Source organism: Eulemur rufifrons, chromosome 30 (assembly GCF_041146395.1).
Source record: "Eulemur rufifrons isolate Redbay chromosome 30, OSU_ERuf_1, whole genome shotgun sequence".
In the NCBI taxonomy this organism is placed as follows: Eukaryota; Metazoa; Chordata; class Mammalia; order Primates; family Lemuridae; genus Eulemur; species Eulemur rufifrons.
Window position 1 is genome coordinate 86205985 of NC_091012.1, and position 24306 is coordinate 86230290.

Consider the following 24306-nt stretch of genomic DNA (forward strand, 5'->3'; position numbering starts at 1 on the left):
AGCAGGATGAGCTTAGAAATGTGCTCAAAAGATAGAACCAGGATTGGGGGGGATACAGTGGAGAACACAGCAGGAGCATGACTCACAACAGCTTCTGGACTGGATAGACATGTGTAATCTGAAAGACAGCAAGCTGAGAGAAGCACAATGGGAAGCAAATCCCAAGTGGGTAAGAAATAGAAATTCCTATGCCCACCAAACAACTAGGCAATAAGTCAGACAAAGATAGTGGAGTTATCTGTATCATACTTTAAAAAACATAACACATCTTAAACTTTATTTGCTAGAATTTTTCATCTTTATTCAGAGACTCAAAGTGAAGCTCTTAATGTAATTAGCTGTATATCATGTAAAGTTTTATTTCTTTTATAATTAGCAGCTAAAAAATTTTAAGAATTATAATACACATCTTCTATATTGGGTAGGGGAATAGGAAGATGTAAAATGTGATGAAAAGCTATTTATAAAATTAACTTTTGCTGGGTGTAGTGGCTCATGCCTATAATCCTAGTGACTCAGGTGGCTGAGGCAGGATTGCTTGAGGACAGAAGTTCAAGACCACCCTGAGCAACATAGCAAGACCCCATCTCTAATAAAATAAATAAGTAAAAATAAAATAGCTTTTGCATGAATTTACATGGTGGTCTTTTTCTGGCATTATGCACTTTACAAAAATCATTATTTTTATAAAAATATTCTTGCCTATACCTCTGATCACCCCAAGTGGCCTTTGCTCAGAAGTAGCAGCCTTCACTTGGAAGTATCAATCTTTTAGCTTTTTGTGGAGGATATTTTAGGGTCTAGAGCCTGAAGGAATTTCTTCAGGTGGTAGAGTACACCTAGGTACTTGTGACTGTTTGCTCAGGAAGACGTTGGGAGCACAGTGACTCTAGTCACTGTAGCAGATAAGTGTCCACCCCGGAAAAATTGCTCTGTGTGACGGAATGAATACATTTCATGTTGCATGGTGTCTTTGAAGCTTTTCATATCTACACTATTTAAAATAAGCTAATTAAAGGCAAATCTGCACTATTACAGTATGAAAACTATGTAATGGTAAAATGCTAAAATTTCATTTCTTAAAGCTATATTAATTTGGCATGCAAATGAAGCATTTTGAGTTATTAAATCACTATTTTGCATGAATATAAAATGAGTTTAAAGTTATCCAGACTTCAAAGAGAACTGTACTACTCTCTTTTTGTCAGTTGAATGTATAAAATGAAAACTGATTACTTAGCTTTTAAATATGGCAAGATCCATTATAAACAAAGGTTATCTTCACAGTGGTGATGGAGTTACATTTACCCTACTTGATCTACAGCCATCCATGGCCTATTTTTTAAGGTAAGAACTCCATCCTACACAACTTATCCCTACCCTGTATCCAGCCAGACTCCTCAGTCTGTATCAGTTCACTACTTATAATTCCTGTAGTCAGCCTTGTTATTTGCCAGCAAAGTGGCCTTTCCTTCAAGCTTCAAAACAACCCCTCCAAATGCAGCATTAGTTCACTTTCATTTAGAACAAGTGAGAGGGTACTTTGGGAATCATTACAGAGCAGCTATTCAACTTTGCTCTATTAGTAATTTTTTATAATTAGCTCCTAGGAAATGTGTCTGGAATCCCAAGTTTGCAATTTAGTACATATGTTAAGATTAATATTTAAAAGCTTACAATAATTTTCATTACATTTTTAGAGTCACAACTATAAGAGGCTCAGAACACAGAACTGTGTCTGAAGTGGTTAGCTTCACAACCCCAGGTTGCGAACCGGACCCTCCACTTGCACCCAAACTGATTAACCGATCCAAGAGCAGCTTGAATTTACAGTGGAAAGTAAGGATTTTACTGCCAAAACCACCTCAACATGTTTTCATGATTTAAAAACACTCTTTCCTACTGTATCTTGAATTTAAAATATGGAATTATGCATGCCTCATCTGACCTATTTCCATAGCACCTTTTCTTCTTTATAATAATCTTTTTCTTCTTTCTACTGATACCAAGCATCCAGTAAATTGAAAAATGTCAATAAGAATTTCAATAAAGTTCAAATATCAATTTCTATAACGTAAATTTAGTTATTTATAATCATAGTTGTCAATAAATCTACCTCTCAACTTAAAAGTCCTATTTTTTTTCATTGTATACAATTTGGAAAACATAACAAAACATAGAATTCAGGCATGTTTTTTAGAGTGTAAAAAGTGCATTTTGACTTTAAAATCTGGATTGCATCAAAACCAAAATATAAATTGATTTTATAGTAATTTATACCACTTTAAATGTGCATACATATATACATATGCTCGTATTCTGTGTAAAAACAGCCCATCATAATTTTATTTTTCTGATACTTTTAGGGTTCCAATGATAATGGTTCCAAAATAAGCAGCTTCCTTTTGGAATGGGATGAGGTATACAGTTTTATTTTTTAAAAGCACTTATTTCTGAATGATTATTAATGTTATGATGAATTTTTATTGTTAATTATAGCATTTTATGATATTCTAATATTTTATGTCTATTACTAAGGGCAAAGGTGAAGATTTCAAAAGTTGCTATACGGGTACCATGAAACAGCACAAGATCCTTAAACTGAGTGGTTCTACAAAATACTCATTCAGATTAGCTGCCAAAAATAACTTTGGCTTGAGGTACATTGAATTATTTGCAATATTTAAAAGTCTATACTTCAATAAGAAACTGAAGCTAATATTTTCATCTTATTTTTCAGTGATTTCAGTGAAATAGCAGTCTTCAGTACATTAGGAACTATGCCTCCAACACCTTCACCTCCTAAGCTAAAAGAAGCAGGAATCTCTAATTTGTCACTAGAATGGTGTGCCCCAGCTAACACAAACCCAAACACTCTTACTTATGTACTAGAAATGGAGGAAGCAGGATCTGTAAGTTTCCTTTTCATACGATTTAATCTTCTACCTCAGTTTTAGGTATATTTTTTATGGAATTCATACTTGAAAATATTTTAAATTTGATTAATTTCTACTCAATCAGTTCAATCAGGAATTTCATGATTCCTGATCCTATGTGTTCTAGATGGGACCAATACAGAGCCAGGGTTAGGCAAGCCTACACAGGGAGATCTAAAGGTACCCAAGTCCTTGAAAATTAGCTAGCAGCATCAGCCATAACTATAGCATAGATACTCAGAAAAGTATGTTAGTTCTTCAACTTTGGGTCTGTACCAGATGACCTTCGGTGGTCACACAAATCTTCAGCACCCCAACATACTTCTACCCTTTCCTCATCTCCCTGGATTCCTGATGTGAGTGGATATCTATTTAATTCCATTCTGATGAAGTCTATACTGAATAGGCTAATCAATTTATAAACCAGCTGTAAATTTTATATATATTTTACCACAATTTAAATAAAGCAGCTCACACTAAGAAGTGTTCTTTGTTGCAAGTAATATGCTAAATGATTTCCTAAGAAAAATGAGCCCTTCAAAGTAGAAATTATCTTCATTTTTTATGTAGAGAAATTGAAGTTCAGAGAGACTAAGGGACTTGCTCAGAATCACCTACATGGAAAATAAGTTGAAATTAGAATTTGAACCCAGGCCTGCCTGATTCCTAAGTTCATTGTCTTTCATTTCCAGGGGTTAGGTTTCAAACCTAAATACAATGGAGAAGATCTCTCATGCACTATAACCAATCTTCAAAGAAGTACTACATACAAGTTTAGGGTATGTGACTATAATTTAAAAATTTTAGTGATATTTTAATATAAAATTATTCTCTTCACTAGAGAAAAATGAATATCTTTTTTGTTTAAAATTAAACTTTATTTTGCATTTGGTTCACTCAAATAACTTGCCTTATATTTACAAACTATGAACATTTTCAAATCAGACTTATTTCTAGTGGTCAACCAAGGTATTCTCTTTTACTCAAACAGATCTTTGCCTATAATATGGAAGGAAAAAGCAACCCCAGTGGAGAAGTAAAATACACTACCTGTCCAGATAAACCTGGATCCCCTAGAAAACCATATATAAAGGGAAAGATCCATGCACAGAGAGTAAAAATTGGGTGGAGTATGTAATATTTTTGTATTTAAAATGTTCTGTCTCTGTCTTAATATTAACTATGGTGAAGAAATCTTCCTCCTTCAGCTTTATAAAATATTCTCTTAATCATTTGTGTATGAAATATTCTGTCATTTAAATAAATTTAGCTGCAAACCATATATTTTTTCTAGTTCTCTATTGAGTTTTCTATTGCTATCTTATTAATTCACACATGAACAAATTATTGAACTTTATGTGGGTCCTTAAATATTATGGTTATTCCAAGTAAGATTACATCTAATTAGAGGTCATAGTTAGAAGGCCACATCAATAATAAATGTCACCTTAACAAATTATATATATATAAATATATATATACACAAATTGTTCTGTCTCTGAACTACAGAAATCAACTTTATAGCACATATACCTAGCTTTTCAGTCTCTTCCAAATAACTTAAAATATTATTTAAATGCTTCATAATTTGGATTATGTTTTTATGGTCTTTATTAATATCTGGATATTAATAAAATATTTTCATGTTTGTATTTTTCCCTCTGTGAAAATTATTTGTTAATTTATGAGATAACTTTCCATTGAAAGATTTTAAGTGTATTCAAGAATAATTATAATTTTATTTTTCTTTTCAGAACCACCCAAAGATGATGGTGGAACATACATTTCAAGTTACAGTTTAGAAGTTAGTGAAAATTCAGATGGTAAGGCATTATTTTTTTAAAAGACTTTATTTTGAAATAATTTTAGATCCACCTAGAAGTTGCAAAAATAGTACAGAGAGTTCGTATATAAACCCTTCACTCAGCTTCTCCTAATATTAACATAACCATAGGGCAATTATCAAGACCAGGAAATTGGCATTGGTACAATACTATTAACTAAACCCCAGAACTTGGACAGCTCCAGTTTTTAGTAACAAACCACGTTTATTTACTGATATATTATGATTTTTGTGGTTAATTCTACTAGGAATAAATTATTTAACTATTGGTAAATAGATCATTGGGCCAAGTATATTTCCAAAACAGTTATTTCTTAGTATATACATGAGAAAGCATGGGAACCCATAAATTTATAAGCTACCTATAAACAAATTGGATAAATTTGCTTATATCCCTTCAGTGAATCTCTGGAATATAATCTACAGTGGCAACACAAGGGAATTTCTATATGATCACCTGCAACCTGGTACTGCATATAAACTGAGAGTCTTTTGTACTTCACCGATAGGCCAAAGCCAGGTGAGAAAAGATAGAGGTAAAGTTTTTAAATTGAGGACTGAAATGAACTGTATCATATTACTAAATGTTTTACAACACAGAACTTGAATTCAGTATAGTCATAAGGTGTTTTGTATTTCTCTTAGCCTTCAGATATATTGACTATACAAACACCTACTATTTCTCCTGAATCTTGCCATCCTCCACTCTTGAAAGGTAAAACCAAGTCCACAGAAACAAACCTCCAATGTGGTGAGGCTTCTTTATGTGATTTGAATGAATGAACCTAAATTTCCTGTTTTGTAACTTTTGATTTTTTATATATTAAATGTTATGAAAGCAAAGCAAATGATTTTCTTTTAGTACAAAATCAAATATTGCTCAAGCAAATTCTTAGTAATTGAAATTTTTTAATGCAAATTAAAAAGTTCATTGACATAAATTAATATATTTTGAGTATTGTTACTTTAACTGTTTCAACATAGAGTCTTTTTAATATATTTTGTATCATATTAAAGAAGCACCCTTAAAACTATTTGCAAAAAAAAATTAAGTTTATTTTGTATATTGTTCTAGACAACTCTCTGGCTAATGGAAACTCTGAAGCACCTGCGTATGTGAAAAAGGCAAAAGGTAATGAAGATGACACACAAGGGCACCCTGGCTCTGAAGTGAAATGCACAGTGAGTAAATTGATTCCTAAAGAATCCACAGTTTCTGGTTAAAAGCAACAAATGTGGCTAGGGAAGTTATATTGTTCAGTTTGCCCATTTGTATTTCATTTCACTTTGGATGAATATATGCTCCTACTTCTTGTCAAGGTGGGGAATGACCATGCCTGCACAATCATTTGTGTGTTTGCTTATTTGTTTGTTTGTTTGTTTGTTTGTAGTTGGGATCTCATTCAATGAACTGTGAAACTGCACCAGCCCCAGGCCCTCCTTCTCAATGTGGTACACCTGTGCTAACCTGCAAGGGTCCATCCTGTGTTGCTGTTAGTTGGGGAGTATGTTATCAATTTATTTTTATTAATTTTGGTGATATAAAAACACAGTAATTAGCTTAGAAATTTTTGGGTAAATCTAGAACTCTCTAAGGAGTCAGAGTTTAGAATTAGGATTCCACAAATCTTGGATCATGGTTTCTACAACACACCTAGGACCTGATACAGATGGTATTAGGAAGTCTACAGCAATTGATGATCCCGCTGTCCAGATCCTATATTTGAGGATAATAAATTTGGAAAACCAAATAGACTATCAATAGGTAATTAATTGAATTTTTAAAACCAAAACAAGAGATAATAAAGTTAAATCAGTTTATAGAATGTAGCACTTTTTTAAAAAGCTTCATTGGGAAATAAATCTCTGGTCGTGTTTATTTGCATGTAACTCTGTAGTATGACACGTAAGAAATATGGCTAAAGTAATTAAGCTTTACAAAAAGAACAAACACTTTTTACATCCATATGAATATTTCCCCATTCAAACTAATCAAGCTTTAAAAAATAAGAATTGGCCTAATTATTTATCCATGTAAGTATCTATGAATTTTTCTTCCCTTTTTTTCCCAACTCTAGCAGTGAAACAAAAGCCTTGTCTGTTAATCATAAATGACAGGTCTGATTATATCACTGTATAAAGGCCAGAGAGTATACTAGGGTTTGTTTTGATCCCACTAACTAATAGTAATATTAAACAACATTAATATATCTTAAGTTTGCTCTTTTTTAAGTAAACCCATTTGAAAATAATTTTAATAAATTTTAAAAAGGCATTTATCTAATATGTGGAATTAGCCAATACTTTTTCTTAATTTTATTTGACCCTTTAATGTTAATTATAGTGTTTTGCCTTATGTTTAATTATTTCTATGCTTGTATCTCATATAATTTAATAAATTATAAGCTTTGTCATTGAAAGGATTGTGTTGTAACTCACACATTGTCTAGTATAGTAACCACTTACAGAAAGAACTCAATTTCTGTGTTTGTTGCATCTTTCAGATTCCTGTATGCAATGGTGCTGAAATCACTGATTACAGACTAGAATGGGGACAAATTGAAGAATCAATGCATTTGATTTACACTGGCCCTTGCCTGAGCTATGAAGTTAAAGGTCTCATTCCTGCAACTACGTACTTTTGCAGAGTCCAGGTAAACCTGACAGTTCCTCCAATGTAAGCAAGACAATAGCTATTAACCTATGCTATCCACATTCATAATACTGGCAGCATTTCCAGTGTAGAGATCAGAAGGGAGTCACAGACTTTCAAATCTTAAATATTGCTCATATTCAGTGACAACATTCTGACCTCCTTCACCTGGCATTTAGAACTGCACATAACCTGGCAGCTACTTTTCCATTCCAACTATTAATAGATCGGCCATTATTTTCTCTGCAATTCTATGTTTCTCCAATTTCTCTGAACTTAGGAATCACCTGAAATGCTTGTTAAAAACATCGACTCCTACACCCCCATTCAGACCTATTGGATCAAAATTTCTAATTAACTTCTAATTAGAAGTTTGCTGATCTGTATATTTAGTAAGCACCCAAAGTGATAATTATCATCAATTAGGAAAAACTGCATAAACTCTTTATTCCAAACAAATAAGTCTACCCCACCACCACTACCAAATATGCCTTGTACTTTTGTTCATTCTGTGCTCTCTGCCTATCTTGTCTCTTAAAACCCAGCTCTTGCATAAATGTTTCCCTGATAATCATAGCTGGAAATGATCTCCTCCTCTTCTGAATTACTAGAATTGTAAGACTCATAACTTGAGCCCTAATACCAGGCATCTAAGCACCATCCCCCAGATTGCCTTTCATGATAATAAGGAGTTTTTGTTAATCTTTTGTCAGATTTTGGGGGATATCCCTATGTTTTGTATTGGAAAAAATGTTCTCACAATATATATTTACTAGTTAGGAGGTCATTGCAATAGTCCAAAGGATAGATGATGAGGTTATGAACATTAAGGTATGCAATAGGAATGTTGAAACATTAATGGATTTAAAAGATATTAGGGAGATAAAAATCAATGGAATATGTTCCTGCCAAGACGGAGTAGCCTCTTTCCTCCCAGATCCTCCCTCTTACAACTAAAAATCCCCAGATATAACACAACAAACAAGCATACGATGACTCTGAAAGGTAGATAGAAGGCAGCAGACTGCCTAGGGAACTGACAACTTGAAGAACAACATAGTGGTGAGCCCCTGGGATTTCCTAATTACCTCCCATAGATTCTAGAAAGGGTGCTAAAGAAGCCTCCAACTCAAAACTGCCAACAGGGATGGACAGAAAAACTCCAAGAAAAGCTTGTTACCCCAGCAAAAGGACGAAGAAAAAGGGTAGCCTAATAACAGAAAATCTTCCTGACAATACTCACCTTACTCCAGCCAAACATTAATGGAAAAACCATAAACATCCCTGTTCTTCCCCAACTCCTGAGGTTTCAACAGGCCAAGCAGAAAGCTGACTGACCATTCAACCCACCCCAGAAGCAAGCAACACACTCCAATTTCCCCACCCAGTGGTTTTGGCTGGGCCTAGCAGGGAGTTAATGTTCCATCCACTGCCTGGCAGAAGCAAGTGGTGCTCTGCTCCCATCCCCCTGCTGACTAGTGACAGTGTGGCCAAGCAGGGACCTGATAATCTTCTATACCTGATAGAAGCAAGCTACAACATTCTATTAATAATTTTCCTGTGGAGGTGGTGTTTATTAGCAAGCTCAGCCTCCACCCCCACACAGTAGCAACAGACTGAACAAGGTGGTATGCTAGCCCGCACTTCACTTTCCTCCTACCCCTGTGTCAGTGAGGTCCAATAAGGAGCAGACCTCCATATCCACTTAGTATCACTGAGATTTAAGGAAGCTATAGGAAACAAATCAAGTCAGTACTGAGGCTCCCTACCAACTCTCTGCCACCTGGTGTCAGCAGGGTTCAATGGAGAGCTCAGCTTCCACCTCTACTCAGCATCAACAAGGCAGATCCAGGTAGTGGGAAGATATGCCATTTGGCACCCTTACTTTCCACATTCCTCTCTCCTGGTGTCATCAAGACCCAGCTGGGAGCTGTGCTTCCACCCCACCCTGCAGGAACAAAGAGGTATAAGTCAGTCTTCTACTCCCCGCTCCATGGTATCAGCAGGACCCAGTGGGGAGCTGAGTTTATACTTCCACTCAGAGGCAATGATTCAGTGCAAATAGTTGCCCCACTTTTTCTGAGAAGTTGTCAGCAGAGCCTAGACAGGAGCTGAACTTCCACCCCATTCAACCCTTGTGCTATACCTCTATCGAAATACTGCCTACTAAAAATCAATTAAATATCACCCAGAATTCACAATATAACATTCAAAATGCCCAGAATAAATAAGAAGTAATTTGTCATAGCAAGAGCCAATAAAATCACAAGTTGAATGACAAAAAATCAATAGACTCTGAGATGAATCAGAGGTTTGAATTATCTTACAAGGATTTTAAGCAGCCATCATAAAAATGCTCCAACAAGCAACTATGAGTTATCTTGAAATAAATTTAAAAAATAAAAAAAATCAGCAAATAAGTTATAGAAAAAAACCAAATGTAAATTATAGAACAGAAAAACACAACCACCAAAATAAAAACCTTTCTGGAAAGGCTCAATATTAGAGTGGATATGACAGAAGATTAGAATCAGTGAACTTGAGGACAGATTAATATAATTTACCCAATCTGAACACCAGAGAGGATTTAGAAAGAAAAAATATGAACAGAGTCTCAAGCACATATGAAACTATAACAAAAAAGGTAATACTCATAGCATTAAAAGCACAGAAAGAGAGAAGAGAAAAAGTGGGACTGAAAAAGTATATAATGAAATAGTGAAAAATTTCAAGTTTGGGGGGAAAATGACCAAGAAATTAAAGAAGTTAAGTAAACCTGAAATATAATAAACCCCAAGAAATCCATGATAACAAGACACATCATAATTAAACTTCTGAAAACAAAAGTCAAAGAAAAAAATCTTGAAAGCACCCAGAGAGAAATTGTGCATTACTTACAGAAGAACATCAATTCGAATGATAGTGGATATCTCATCTGAAACCATGGAGGCCAGAAAGAAGTGGGTACATTTTTCGATTACTGAAAGAAACGTCTACATCCAGCAAAAATATCTTTCAGAAGTGAGGAGGAAATAAAGACATTCTCTGATGAAAGCAAACTAAGAGAATTTGTTGCTAGCAAACCTAATTTTTAAAAATAGCTAAAGAAAATTCTCTAAACAAAAAGTAAATGATACCAGATAAAGATTCAGAACTTCAGAAAAGAAATAGCTGGAAAGGGCAAAGATAGGGATAAATATAATTGACTATCCTTCTTAAAAAGGTTCAAAGAAGGTATTTTTTTTTTAAATAGCTAAAGAAAATTCTCTAAACAAAAAGTAAATGATACCAGATAAAGATTCAGAACTTCAGAAAAGAAATAGCTGGAAAGGGCAAAGATAGGGATAAATATAATTGACTATCCTTCTTAAAAAGGTTCAAAGAAGGTATTTGATGTTTGAAGCAAAAATTATAACCCCATCTGATGTGGTGCTCAATACAAAGAAAGGAAATACTTAAGACGATCATATTTTAAAATGGGGGAAAGTAAAGATACCTAAATTGAAGTTTCTAGACTTCACTCAAAGTGGTAAAACATTAATACCAATAGATTTTAATAAGTTACACATGTATGTTTTAATACCTAGGGCAACCACTAAGAAAACTATGCTAAGCAAAATGCTCAAAAACACTATAAATAAATCAAATCAAATCAAATTGGAATCCTGAAAAGTGTTCAAGTATCCCACAGAAAGGCAAGAAAAGCAAAACAGAAGAATGAGAAACAGAAGGAACAAATAGAAAACAAACAAAAAAAATGAAAGGGCAGGCAGTCTTAAGTCCTAGCATATCAATAATTACCTTAAATGTAAATGGTCTAATATATCAATTAAATGACAGAGATAGTAGAGTACATTTTAAAACATTATAAAACAGTATTCTGTCTATAAAAACTTACCTCAGATACAATAACAGGAAAGTTGGAAGTGAAACAATGAAAGAGATATACCATGCAATCAGTAATAAAACCAAAAAAGCCTAAGTGGCTACATAAATGTTAGATAATGTAGACTTCAAAAGAAAGAAATTGCTAGAGACAAAGAGGTATATTATATAATGACAAAAAGATCAACCCACCCTCATAAAGCAACAGAGCCTCCAAAAAATGAAGCATAAACTAATAGGGCAGAAAGGAGAAATAGACAAATTTACATGTATAGTCGGGGACTTCAAACTCCCCTCTACCAGCAACTGGTAAAACTACTAAACAGAAAATGATCAAGGATACGGAAGAACCGAACAACACAGTTAGAAAATGGGCAAAAGACAAATAATTCACTAAAGACGATAAATAGATGGCAAATGAACACATGAAAAAATATTCAAAATCATTATCTATTAGGGAAATGCACACTGAGATGCCATGACACACCTATCAGAATGGCTGAAACAAGAAATAGTGATAACATCAAATACTGACAATGATGTGGAGAAATTGGATCACTCATACATTTCTGGTGGGAATTATAGCCACTCTGGAAAAGAGTATGACAGTTTCTTATAAAACTAAACATGCACTTATTATTCTCCCACAACTCTTGGGCATTTATCCTAGAGAAATGAGAATTTATGCCACACAATAAAACTGTACATAAATGTTAACAGCCCCTTTATTTGTAAGAACCAAAAACTAGAAATAGTTGAGATGTCCTTCAATAGGTAAATGGTTAAACTGTGGTACATCCATACCATGGCACAGTACTCAGCAATAAAAAAGAACAAACTATTGATATACACCATAATTTTGATGGATCTCAAAGGAATTATACTGACTGAAAAAAAGCCTATATGAAAAGTTTATATACTGCATTTTTCCATGTATATAACATTCTTGAAATGACAAAATTATAATGATGGAAAACAAATTAGTGGTTTCCAGGGGTTTAGGAATAAGGGGAGGAGAGGAGGTTATTGTGTGTATAAAAGGGTAACACAAGGATTCTTTTGTATCTTAAGTATGGTGGTGGTCATATGAAACTCCACATGTGATAAAATTGCATAGAACTAAATACACACACATATAAGTGAATGTAAAACTGATGAAATCTGAATAATGTCAATGGATTTTATCATCAATTTTGTGGTTGTAATATCGTACTATAGTTATACAAAATACTAACTTTGGGGAAAAGTGGATAAAGGGTACATGTGAATCTATAATGATCTCATAATAAGACATTTATAAAATCAATGAAACTTAGTGAATGGATGTGAACTTCTGGCTACCACCAACAGAGATAGAAAGAAACTATAAGATGAAGGAAATGAAAAAAATTTGGTGGGGTAGTTGATGAGTTTGGTTTGGACATATTTTTCCTGAAGTGTCCATATTGGCATTCTTCACTTACCTTCCCATATTTAGACTCGTCACCTTCCAAAATATGCTACCTAAAAGTTTCAGCAGGTATTTTAGCAATTTAGAACCATATTGTTAGAGTGTGAGTTTATGAAAATATTTGTTATGCACAAAAACAAAGCAATAATGAACCTCTAACAAATTATACATTTTCAGGCTGTAAATATAGTTGGGGTTGGAATGTTTGGAGGAACTGGCATAGTAACCACACCAGCATCCATACCAGCAGTAGTACCGATGTTACGAGAAGCTGAAAACAAAGTGCCTGCCAAATTGGCATCATCTTGCATTGCTATTCAATGGGAAGAACCAGACTGCCATGGCTCTCCAATCACTGGATATAACATTGAATATGGAGACAGAAAAATTTTGACTGTTAATAGAGTAACAGAGTGTCTTCTGAAAAATCTACAGCCTGACACCACATACAAGTACGTCACATATATCTTACTTTGGATAAATGGAAAGCTTTTTGAGAGAATTTTGAGCATATCTACATTTGTATATTTTATATAGTCTACATAAGACTTACTTTGAAATATTTTTCTCAGCAATAATTGTCCATGGTGATTATGCAAATTCAAGATCTTTGTTTTGAAAATTTGTCTCTAATAATTAGTATAATGTGTTTGTTGGTCAATAGCCTACATAGTTACTAGGGGTTTAGGTTATATGTAGAAAGTGATTTTCTTTTCTAAATATAAATTATTTTAACTTTTTCTTCTTACCACTAGGATCAGAATTCAAGCTATCAATCATTATGGACTAAGCCCTTTTAGCCAATCAATAAGAACCAAAACCAAGCCACTGCCACCTGAGCCTCCACATCTTGATTGTGTGGTCTATGGACACCAGAGCCTCAAACTGAAATGGGGTAACTCTTCAAGCAAAGGGTTGCTTTCCAATGTTATAAGCTACAATTTGTTAATGGGAGATCGATCTGGCAGGTACCTATTTTTACTAGTTAATATGTATTGTAATAAAAGTGGTTTAAAATTTCATGTCTTTTTATTTTAATAGATGTAGGGATACAAGTGATTTTTTTGTTACATGGATGAATTGTATAGTGGTGAAGTCTGGGCTTTTAGTGTACCCATCACCTGTATAGTGTGCATTATACCCACTAGGTAATTTTTCATCCCTCATCCCTTTCGAGTCTCTAGTGTGCATTATTCCACTCTGTATGACCATGTATACCCATGGCTTATAAGTGAGAACATGTGGTATTTGATTTACCATTCCTGAGTTAATTTACCTAGGATAATGGCCTCCAATTCCATCCAAGTTGCTGCAAAAGACATGATTTCGTTCTTTTTTTATGTCTGAGTAGTTAAAATTTTATATCTTCATCCTGTAATCCAAAGTAGTTTCAATAAACTAATAGATGTAAAAGCAGCCCATTACCATGTTAGATTTAATTTCTTAAATTCTTGCTCATAACTTAGCTCTTTGTGCCTCTTCCAAAACACTTCTTCCCTTTATATAACACACATTAAGTACCAAGGAATAGAAGTTACCCCCAAAAATGTGACAGCCAGCACCTTGCCACTATGATACTTACAACCTGATTTTTTTTCTTTCTTTGTTTTACCTATATGGCTTTTTTTATTTCAGAATATTATGGGGGTACAAACATTTTGGTTACATATAATACCTTTGCCTCACCCACGCCAGGGCTACAAGCGTGCCCTTTCCCCATACAGTGCACTCCACATCCATTCGTTGTGAGTTTACCCACCCCCACCACCCCCCTCCCACCTGACCAAACACCCAATGAATATTACTACCATGTGAGCACCTTAGTGTTGATCAGTTAGTACCAATTTGATGGCGAGTACATGTGGAGCCTATTCTTCCAATCTTGTGAATACCTCACTTCGGATAATGGGCTCAAGCTCTATCCAGGAAAATATAAGAGGTGCTAGATCACCATCGTTTCTTATAATTGAGTAATATTCCATTGTATACATATACCAAATTTTAATAATCCATTCATGAATTGATGGGAACTTGGGTTGTTTCCACATCTTTGCAATAGTGAATTGTGCTGCCATAAACATTCAGGTGCAGATGTCTTTATTATAGAATGTCTTTTGTTCTTTTGGGTAGATGCCTAATAGTGCTATTGCTGGATCAAATGTTATTTCTATTTTTAGCTCTTTGAGGTATCCCCAAATTCTTTTCCACAGAGGTTGCATTAATTTGCAGTCCCACCAACAGCATAAGAGTGTTCCCGTCTCTCCGCATCCTCACCAGCATTTGTTGTTCTGGGATTTTTTTGATAAAGGCCAATCTCACTGGGGTTGGGTGATATCTCATTGTGGTTTGATTTGCATTTCTCTAATGAATAGAGATGTTGAGCATTTTTTAATATGTTTGCTGGCCATTATTCTGTCTTCTTTTGAAAAGTTTCTGTTCATGTCCTTTGCCCATTTATTGATGGGGTTATTTGATTTTTTTCTTGTTAATTTTCTTAAGTTCTATATAGATTCTTGTTATCAGCCCTTTATCAGATGTATAGAATGTGTAGAGTATTTTCTCCCATTCTTTAGGTTGTCTATTGACTCTAATGATAGTTTCGTTGGTTGTGCAGAAGCTTTCCTTATTGAGATTTTTGAAACCAGTTTTAAGTTAGTTTTATAAATATTAATTTGTATCTGTATAACTGTTGATTAATAATATTGCTTCCCTCATCTCCTTTCCCGCCTCCAGATTTTCTATCATTTACCGTGGACCTTCTCAGACTCACAAAGTGCAAAGATTGGGTGAATATACTCAATACAAATTTAAAATCCAGGCATGTAATGAAGCTGGTGAAGGACCACTGTCTGGCATCTATACTTTCACTACAACCAAAACTCCACCAGCCACACTTAAAGGTAAGTATTATAAGCCATGGCACTGAAAGTTGCATTAGCCTGAGTTCCAATAGCTCACATATAAAATTCAGCTGTAAGGTTTGTTTTAAATATTCAACAATACCAAAAGAGACTAGTACTTAGTTATGGATTTAAGGGGCAATGTAGGATTTAATGAGACTCGTACAATCATAATATCTTTAAAATATCCTAGAGATCATCTAATCTTGACCAACCCCTCTACCACCACTGCCATTTTTTATTTTTTTATATTTCAGCATATTTCAGAGGTATAGATGTTTAGGTTACATATATTGCCTTTGCCCCACCCAAGTCAGAGCTTCAAGTGTGACCATCCCCCAGACAGTGCGTGCCACACCCATTAGGTGTGTATTTACCCATCTCCTCCTCCCCACTCCCATCTGCCCAACATCTGATAAATGTTATTACTATATGCACACTTAAGTGTTGATCAGTTAATACCAGTTTGATGGTGAGTACATATGGTGCTTGTTTTTCCATTCTTGTGATACTTCACTTAGTAGAATGGGCTCCAGCTCTATCCAAGATGACACAAGAGGTGCTCGATCACCATTGGTTTTTTTGTGGCTGAGTAGTACTCCGTGGTATACATATACCACATTTTATTAATCCACTCATGTATTGATCGGCACTTGGGTTGTTTCCACATCTTTGCAATTGTGAATTGCCACCACTGCCATTTTAAAAGAAAGAAGCTAAGTCCCCAAAATGGTAAGTTGCTTAGCTAAAGGACACCCTGAGTCAGTGGCAGAGCCAAAATTAGAACTGTAGGCTCCTGATTCCCATCTACTTTGTCATGATATCTATTCATTGCTGTATATTTTCTTTTCTCAACTGGATTATTGCACAAAACATAACAGTTGATATGTGTGATTAAAGCTGAAAATAAGACTATAGAAGCTTATAATAAGTTTAATTTCTGAAACTCTGAATATACTCTCCTTATTTGAACAGCAAAATAAAATACTGTTTATAATACATTAACAATGAGTCTAATTTACTGTCACTAGAGCCTGGGATTTGAGGATTTTTTTCCTTCTAAATTGTGAGATTTAGTTTTTCCATTTCATCCACACATGAGTCCAATCACTATTGTAAAAATTTGTCTTCAGTGTAAAGCTAACTGGAAAATATTGGAATTAAACATGACTTAGACCATAATAATGACTTGCTCTCTTCCTAAAGTCCTATATATTTAAGCACCATTTTCCTAAAATGTAGAGCAATTAATAACATGAAGTAAAGAGCCTGCCCTACTACCTCACACAGTTTCTGTGAACTAAAATAAAATTATTAATATATGTGAAAATCCTTCCAAATGTGTAATGTACCATATGAATACAAGACATTATACAAGTAGGGATTAAACCAAAGTAATAAAAGTCATAATGAGATCTTACTAGAAAGTCTAAACATGTATTATTAACTGATAGTTTTAATTTCTTAAAGTTTTTATTACAATCATTAAGATGCCTGATGGTATAACAAAAGACTTTACAATAATAACTACAACTATATATTTCTTAGATTAAGCCTATACAGGCTGCTTTTAATGACCATGCAATTGTATGAGGTTACAATGTATTTAAGATCCTCTAGAAAAAATGGAACTCTCTAATCTGAAATTCTTTTTTTTAGCACCTAAATTACATCAGCTGAATAACAATATTTGTGAGATCAAATGGGAGGCTTTGGGGCCAATAAAAGGAGATCCCATTGTTTACAATCTTCTACTCATCAGTGAAAAAGGAACTGACCTGGTAAATCCTTACAAATTTTGTCTTTAAAAATTTATAGTTTTATAGCCTGCTGGGGATTGAGCTTTTGTGAAGGAGTAAGATATTCTCTTAGGATGTTTAAAGTAACTAAATCTTATTCAAAAGTCCCATCTAGTCCCTAAAGTTTATGTAAATATTTAATTATTTTGGGACAATTAGCTTATTCATTTAATTAGCTTATTACTATTGAGTTATTTGGTATTTCTCAGTTCTATCAACTACAATGCACGACTAAATTCTAAACCTAATGCAACTAAAGTTTAATAATTGTAAGTCTTTGCTATTTCTTACATTAAACAAATTACCTAAACAGTGCTGGGCCCTCAGGACATTACAGACTTTGTTAGAGTAAATTTTTATTTTTGTTGTGAACATGCTCATGAGATCAATAAATTCATATTTTTACTATTGTGAAAAACCATACAATATTATTTTATTTAGTAATAAAATACAATTTTCATTTTGACTCCTTTTCCTTTAGATTTACAAAGGACCAAACACTTCATTCTCCTTTTCCAACTTTCTCACAAATTCACATTATCGCTTCAAGGTCTGCGCTGGACGTCAATATCAAAATTCTGCTGGGATACAAGAGCTCTGGGGATCATATAGCCCCAGTGCTCTTTTCTCAACTCATAAGCAACAGCCAGGGCCTGGCAAAGGCGGTGGAGGAAAGGGAAGAAGCAACCCTAGAGAAGAGAAAGATGAAAAGCACAGGATAGAGATGAGTGATGATACATTTGTTCTAATCCTTGTGATAGGATTTGCAGTTGTTGCCATTCTGTGTGCTGTTGCAATTCAACATTTCCTAATCAACTAGACTATTTTTATGCATTTTCATCTTCTTAGGAAGTTCTAAAACAAATTATATCATATATAGAAATTGTTAGATACATCTCAACTCTTAAAAGAAAGGCTAATTTGGTAGAAATCCTTACAAACTTTCACATGACAGTGAAAGAACTGCCTTAATATTGAAGAAATTCATTATGACAGTACAAGGGTTTTTTTTAGGAAATAGGTCTATTTTAAATTTCATAATTTTAGCAACAAACACTCCAATTATTATATAAAACTAAAATCTCTTATGGAAACTTTCCTGCCTTAATTTTTCAAATGAATTATTTTACAAACTTTTTAGAATTATGAGAAGACATTTTAGAATTTTATTTAGAACAAAGTAGAAAAAAATCATTCTACATGTAAACTTACATTCTTATGAAATAATAAAAAAGTATCTACCAACCTTCTGTACTGTGATTTTTTCAAAGTAATATATTCAACTGTGTGGTTTGTACCCTGATAATTACTTTGATAGTGGGGAAATAGTCATTTACAGCACTTTGGAAGTGGAAACGGGAGTAGAAAGCCATTTTATACCATTCTAAATTCTAAAATACAGCCTGTGCTGGTTACCTTCTAATCAGAATGATTAAACATTATGCATGTAATGACTCATATGTTTACATGGCATCTTAAAATCATTTGCTCTTACGGTAGATGGATTCGCATCCATTTCTAGTTACAAATGAAGTATCTCTTCTTTGTTCTCATAATCCAACCTCCTGGAGCTGTTTTGGCAATCTTCCAAGAGACTCTTGCCTTTATTGAAAATGTTTAAATACTATATCTTATTTGAGTGTTTGCTCTTTGTGTTTTAAAACTTAAAATCATAAATTTGAGATGAAAGTATCCAATTTTTGTGTGAGCTAATAATTTTGGCATATTCCACGATATTATCTTTCATTAAGTATTTTACTGATATGTGGTGTGTTATAGAATAAGTAATATAGTCAACTTAAAAATACTTTTGAAGCACTAAATTATTGAAATTAAAACATTGAAGATGTTTACTAACATGGTTGTTATTCAATTTAGAGCTTAATATATGAAAAACATAAAACAGTTTTCTTCAGAAGCAGACTGTGATACAATATGAATCCACATTTTAAAATTATATCCCCTTCATATTAGTTGGAGTTACTGAAAATGGAAATTTAAATGTAGTAAATCATTATGTGTAAAGAACTTTTTAGCACACAAATGATATTTTAAAACCAGCTGAAGAATTTATATTATCACTTTCTCTTTGCCTTAATCCAACATTTAATTAAAATTTTACCTGGAGAAGACATTTTTAAAATATGTTGAAAATATCACCCCTTTAGTAATTTGCTTTTAAGGCAAAGCAGTAAATTACGTTGATTTAAAATATCTTTTGAAACTGACAGACTGAATATATTTTAATTTGATGAAAGTAAATGTTTTGCGTCATGTATATTTCACACACCTACATTCATCAAACTGATGTGGAACCTACTATTTGCATTTATTACAATTTAATTATGATAGAAAACATTTTTAAATACCAACAAAAGCAATAAAAATTCCCCTACTTACTATTCTTGAAATGGTATTTGTGCAAGTTTATTTATTGAGAATAATTATCCTTTTGATATTACATGTTTATGTCCTTCCAAACAAACTAGAAAAATTAAAACTAATTCAAGGCCGGGCGCAGTGGCTCACGCCTGTAATCCTAGCACTCTGGGAGGCCAAGGTGGGAGGATTGCTCGAGGTCAGGAGTTCGAGATCAGCCTGAACAAGAGCGAGACCCCGTCTCTACTAAAAATAGAAAGCAATTATCGGGACAGCTAAAAATATATATAGAAAAAAATTAGCCGGGCATGGTGGCGCATGCCTATAGTCCCAGCTACTCGGGAGGCTGAGGTAGGAGGATCGCTTGAGCCCAGGAGTTTGAGGTTGCTGTGAGCTAGGCTGATGCCACAGCACTCTAGCCCAGGCAAGAGAGTGAGACTCTGTCTCAAAAAAAAAAACTAATTCAAGATGTTTTCAATTTCCTTTTAAGACATTGTTTTATGAATCTTGTTTCTTAAGTCTTCCAAATTCTAGCGCATTATATATTTGATGTGGTAAGCCAAGTATCAGGAGACTAAAGTTCTAGTCCCACCTCTGCTATTAACAAGTTGTGTGACCTTAAACTAATCCTTTCCCTTCTGTAGGCCTCAATTCATGTAAAATATTAATAAACAAATCTAATTAGATAGATGATCTTTAGAGTACCTTTCACATCTAGAAATCTATGCTGATAAATAAAACGACTATCATATAGGCATACTAAACTCAGGCAGATTAGCAGATTAAAGTCATAATTCTACATAGCAGTATGATAAATAGCAATCAGACACAGTGTGAAAAGCCAAAGGAAAACCTACTAGCAACTATCTTAGGTAGGACTCGCAGGAGTCCCTATTCTTTCTTAGACCCCAGATTTGCCTTGCTTGTTTCCTTCTCCAATGCTACCCACTGATGGCTTTTTTCCTAGAGCATTGGGAAATAGAAAACTCTCCGTAATATCTCAGCTACCTTCTTATCCATGAAGCAAGCCCATGACTTCTTCCTGATTGCCTAAGCATTATTTATTGCTAGCTACATGAGAAAACAAAGGGGTGAAGAAGTCTTATCAGTGATTGGCCTACCTTCTTAAAACACAGAATTACCTAAGATTTGAGCATAGAAATGCTGTTAAAGAGGAATTCTTGGTGGAAATAGAATGATGTCACTGACCATCTCAGATATCCAAAGCTTAATGCCCCTTTGTGGGGGGGGTTCCCATTTTGACACACATTTAATCCCCAGATACACACTGCTTCCACTTTAATACATGTGCCCAACGGGGATTTTAATCCCCTTTCTGACTTAACTATATTATTTAATAAAATTACACCTCAAAAAAGTTGTTTTAAAAAACTTTCTTTGCTTTGCTTATCTTTAGCACAGTTCAGACAGTTTTAATTTTCACAATTACTTCACTAAATACTAAGGCAGAAATAAATGAAACAAGCATATTTAGAAAAAGTCAATAATTTATATATATTAATCAATACAAAGAAATAATAAGAAACAATTCAGTATCTAAATGAGAAATTTATCGAAGTGATAGATATCATAAAAAAGAACCAAACATACTGGCATAAAAACAGACACATAGACCAATGGAACAGAATAGAGAACCCAGAAATAAATCCATGCATCTACAATGAACTCATTTTTGACAAAGGTGCCAAGAACATACATTGGGAAAAAGACAGTCCTTTCAATAAATGGTTCTGGGAAAACTGGGTATTCATATACAGAATGAAACTAGACCTTCAACTCTGTCATATACAAAAATCAAATCAAAATGGATTAAAGACTTAAATGTAAGACCTGAAACTATGAAACTACTAAAATAAAACACTGGGGAAGTACCCCAGGACATTAAGGAGGAACTATAATCCACATTTTATACATGAGAAAACTGAAGCTGAGAGAGGTGGAGTGACTAATACTGGGCTTTGCAGCTTTAGGTGGAGCTGGGTTTGGAATTCCTAGACTAACTCCAAAATCCTTTCCTCTATGCAAGAAGGCATTAGAAATTTTCCCAGCCTCTGCTTTTGTCATGTTGCAAAGGCTAACTCAGTCTGTAAAAGTGTATAAAAATCAGAAATGCTCCTAGTGACATGAGGAGGTCAACCAAAATTTGGGGATGGCAAAGTGAGGAAAGATAGAAAGTAGATTGTAAGCCGGGCGCGGTGCCTCATGCCTGTAAGCCTAGCACTCTGGGAAGGCAAGGCTGGGGGATCGCTCAAGGTCAGGAGTTTGAGACCAGCCTGAGCAAGAGTGAGACTCTGTCTCTACTAAAAAAATAGAAAGAAATTAGCCACACAACTAACAATATATAGAAAAAATTAGCACGGCATGGTGGCACATGCCTGTAGTCCTAGCTACTCAGGAAGCTGAGGCAGAAGGATTGCTTGAGCCCAAGAGTTTGAGGTTGCTGTGAGCTAGGCTGACGCCACAGCACTCTAGCTCCAGCAACAAAGTGAGACTCTGTCTCAAAAAAAAGAAAAGAAAAAGAAAGAAAGCAGATTGTAGACTGTTGAAGTCAGCTGTTGACTTGATATAATGAATTTCAGAAAAGCCGTGAATGTTGATCTAGTCAATGCTTCTGCTGATTTTTCTCATCCAGCAAACCCTGTCAGTATCTAGGTATCACAAACAGAAGTCTTTACCAGAATGTTGGGACTTGTTCACCCTAAATTAGAATGCAGTGTTAACAGCATCATTTCACACTGCCCTGAATCCAGCCTAGATAGCCTACTAATTTCCTATTAGAACAATCACTGGCCTGTGCAAATCCTTTGTGAAATAAGATAGGGAATAAGAAACAAATACAATTGATAAAGAAACACAAAGAAAAACCACATCAACTCTACCAATTTTCTTTCAGGAGTAGTAACTGCACAGAAAGTTTTTGGGGAAAGAGAATAAGAAAGGACCAACAGTAATTGTGCTGATACTAAAGGAATAAGATGATAAGATGCTGCCAAATAGAATAAGCTGTCATTAAAACTGGACTGACAAGAAAACTAAGATCTTATGTTTGTTCTTGTACTAAGTGAATCAATGACCAGTCATTTGCTAAACATGAATCCTTAATGATTATTGTGATGGGGATTCTAGAAGAACACCGTCATAACTGAGTCCTAATGAAGGACATTATGAGATTCTTGCATTCACTCATCATATATTCAATAAACATTTATTGTATCAAGCACTGGGGATACAAAAATGAAAAAGAACCAAACAGAAATTCTGGAACTGAAGAAGTCATTGAATGAAATACAAAATACATTCCAAAGCATCAACAGTAAAACAGATCAAGCAGAGGAAAGAATTTCAGAACTTGAAGAAAAGCCAGGTCTTTTGAAACAACCCAGTAAGTTAAAAAGAAGAAAACAATAAAAATAAAGTATCAAAGCCTAAGTGACATATGGGACACCATAAAGTGACCAAATAATTCAAATTTTAGGTGTCCCAGAAGGCAAAGAGAAAGTGACAGAGATAGAAAATCTATTTAATGAAATAATAGCAGAAAATTTGTCAAGTCTAACAAGAGATTTAGACATCTAGATACAGGAAGCTCAGAGATCTCCAAACAGATACAATGCAGAAAAGTCCATGGCACATCATAGTCAAACTGTCAAAAGAAAAAGACAGAGAGAATTCTAAAAAACAGCAAGTGAATATATGCAACCACATAACCTAAACATTTGTATCCCTGTAATATGCTGAAATAAAAAAGAAAAAAAAAAAAACCAGCAAGTGAAAACTGCCCAGTCACTTGTAAGGGAACCCCATCAGACTGATACATGAATTCTTAGCAGAAACTTTACAGGCCAGGAGAGAATGGGATGACATATTCAAAATGCTGAGATTTTGCCAGAGAAGAGATGGCTGACTAGACACAGGCAGTATGTGCCTCTTCTACAGAGAAGAACCAGAATAGTAAGCGGATACATTTTTGAACAGATCATCTGGGAGAAAACACTAGGATTCACCAGGAAAACAATGGGAAGCACCAAAAGTGGGTAAAGAGAGGGTTCAGGGCAACTTGTCTGGCCTGTCTAAGAGCCAGGAGAAAACATGAATAAACAGTAAAAGTGAAGCCTCCAGGGCTCCACACTCCAAGAACAGCATTTATGATCTTGGCTACAAGAGAACCCCCCCAACCCATGCAGATCTTAGCCCTAACATAAGGGAGCTGCCTGGAGATTGCACAGAGATAGGGCTCCAGAAAGGGAACCCACGCATAATCCCATAGGCATCTGAGCCTAGGGCAGCTTGAGCTGGGTGCCATTCTGACAGCCTGAATACCAGAGAAGTGTGGGTATGCCTGCAGCCAACGTACAGCTCTGAGGAAGGATAGAGGAGCCCAGGCACTCCCATGCACCCCTGAGAAGGTCCCCACAACCCTATTGCAGGGTGCTGCTGAGA

The 24306-nt window shown here is 34.6% G+C and overlaps 1 protein-coding gene across 1 annotated transcript in view; it reads left to right on the top strand.

The window, feature by feature from the left end:
- LOC138378952 (fibronectin type III domain containing protein 3C1-like) overlaps positions 1-18286 on the top strand; it is a 30354-nt gene extending 12068 nt beyond the window's left edge. The window contains exons 9-26 of the mRNA XM_069464249.1: positions 1288-1347; positions 1701-1839; positions 2367-2420; positions 2539-2660; positions 2741-2912; positions 3629-3715; positions 3928-4066; positions 4691-4759; positions 5181-5299; positions 5425-5530; positions 5855-5961; positions 6171-6284; positions 7284-7433; positions 12945-13219; positions 13523-13735; positions 15501-15667; positions 17327-17448; positions 17948-18286. Coding sequence (XP_069320350.1) covers positions 1288-1347; positions 1701-1839; positions 2367-2420; positions 2539-2660; positions 2741-2912; positions 3629-3715; positions 3928-4066; positions 4691-4759; positions 5181-5299; positions 5425-5530; positions 5855-5961; positions 6171-6284; positions 7284-7433; positions 12945-13219; positions 13523-13735; positions 15501-15667; positions 17327-17448; positions 17948-18286 — 2554 coding nt within the window. The remainder of the gene's footprint in view (positions 1-1287; positions 1348-1700; positions 1840-2366; positions 2421-2538; positions 2661-2740; positions 2913-3628; positions 3716-3927; positions 4067-4690; positions 4760-5180; positions 5300-5424; positions 5531-5854; positions 5962-6170; positions 6285-7283; positions 7434-12944; positions 13220-13522; positions 13736-15500; positions 15668-17326; positions 17449-17947) is intronic.
- The last annotated feature ends 6020 nt before the right edge of the window (positions 18287-24306 follow it).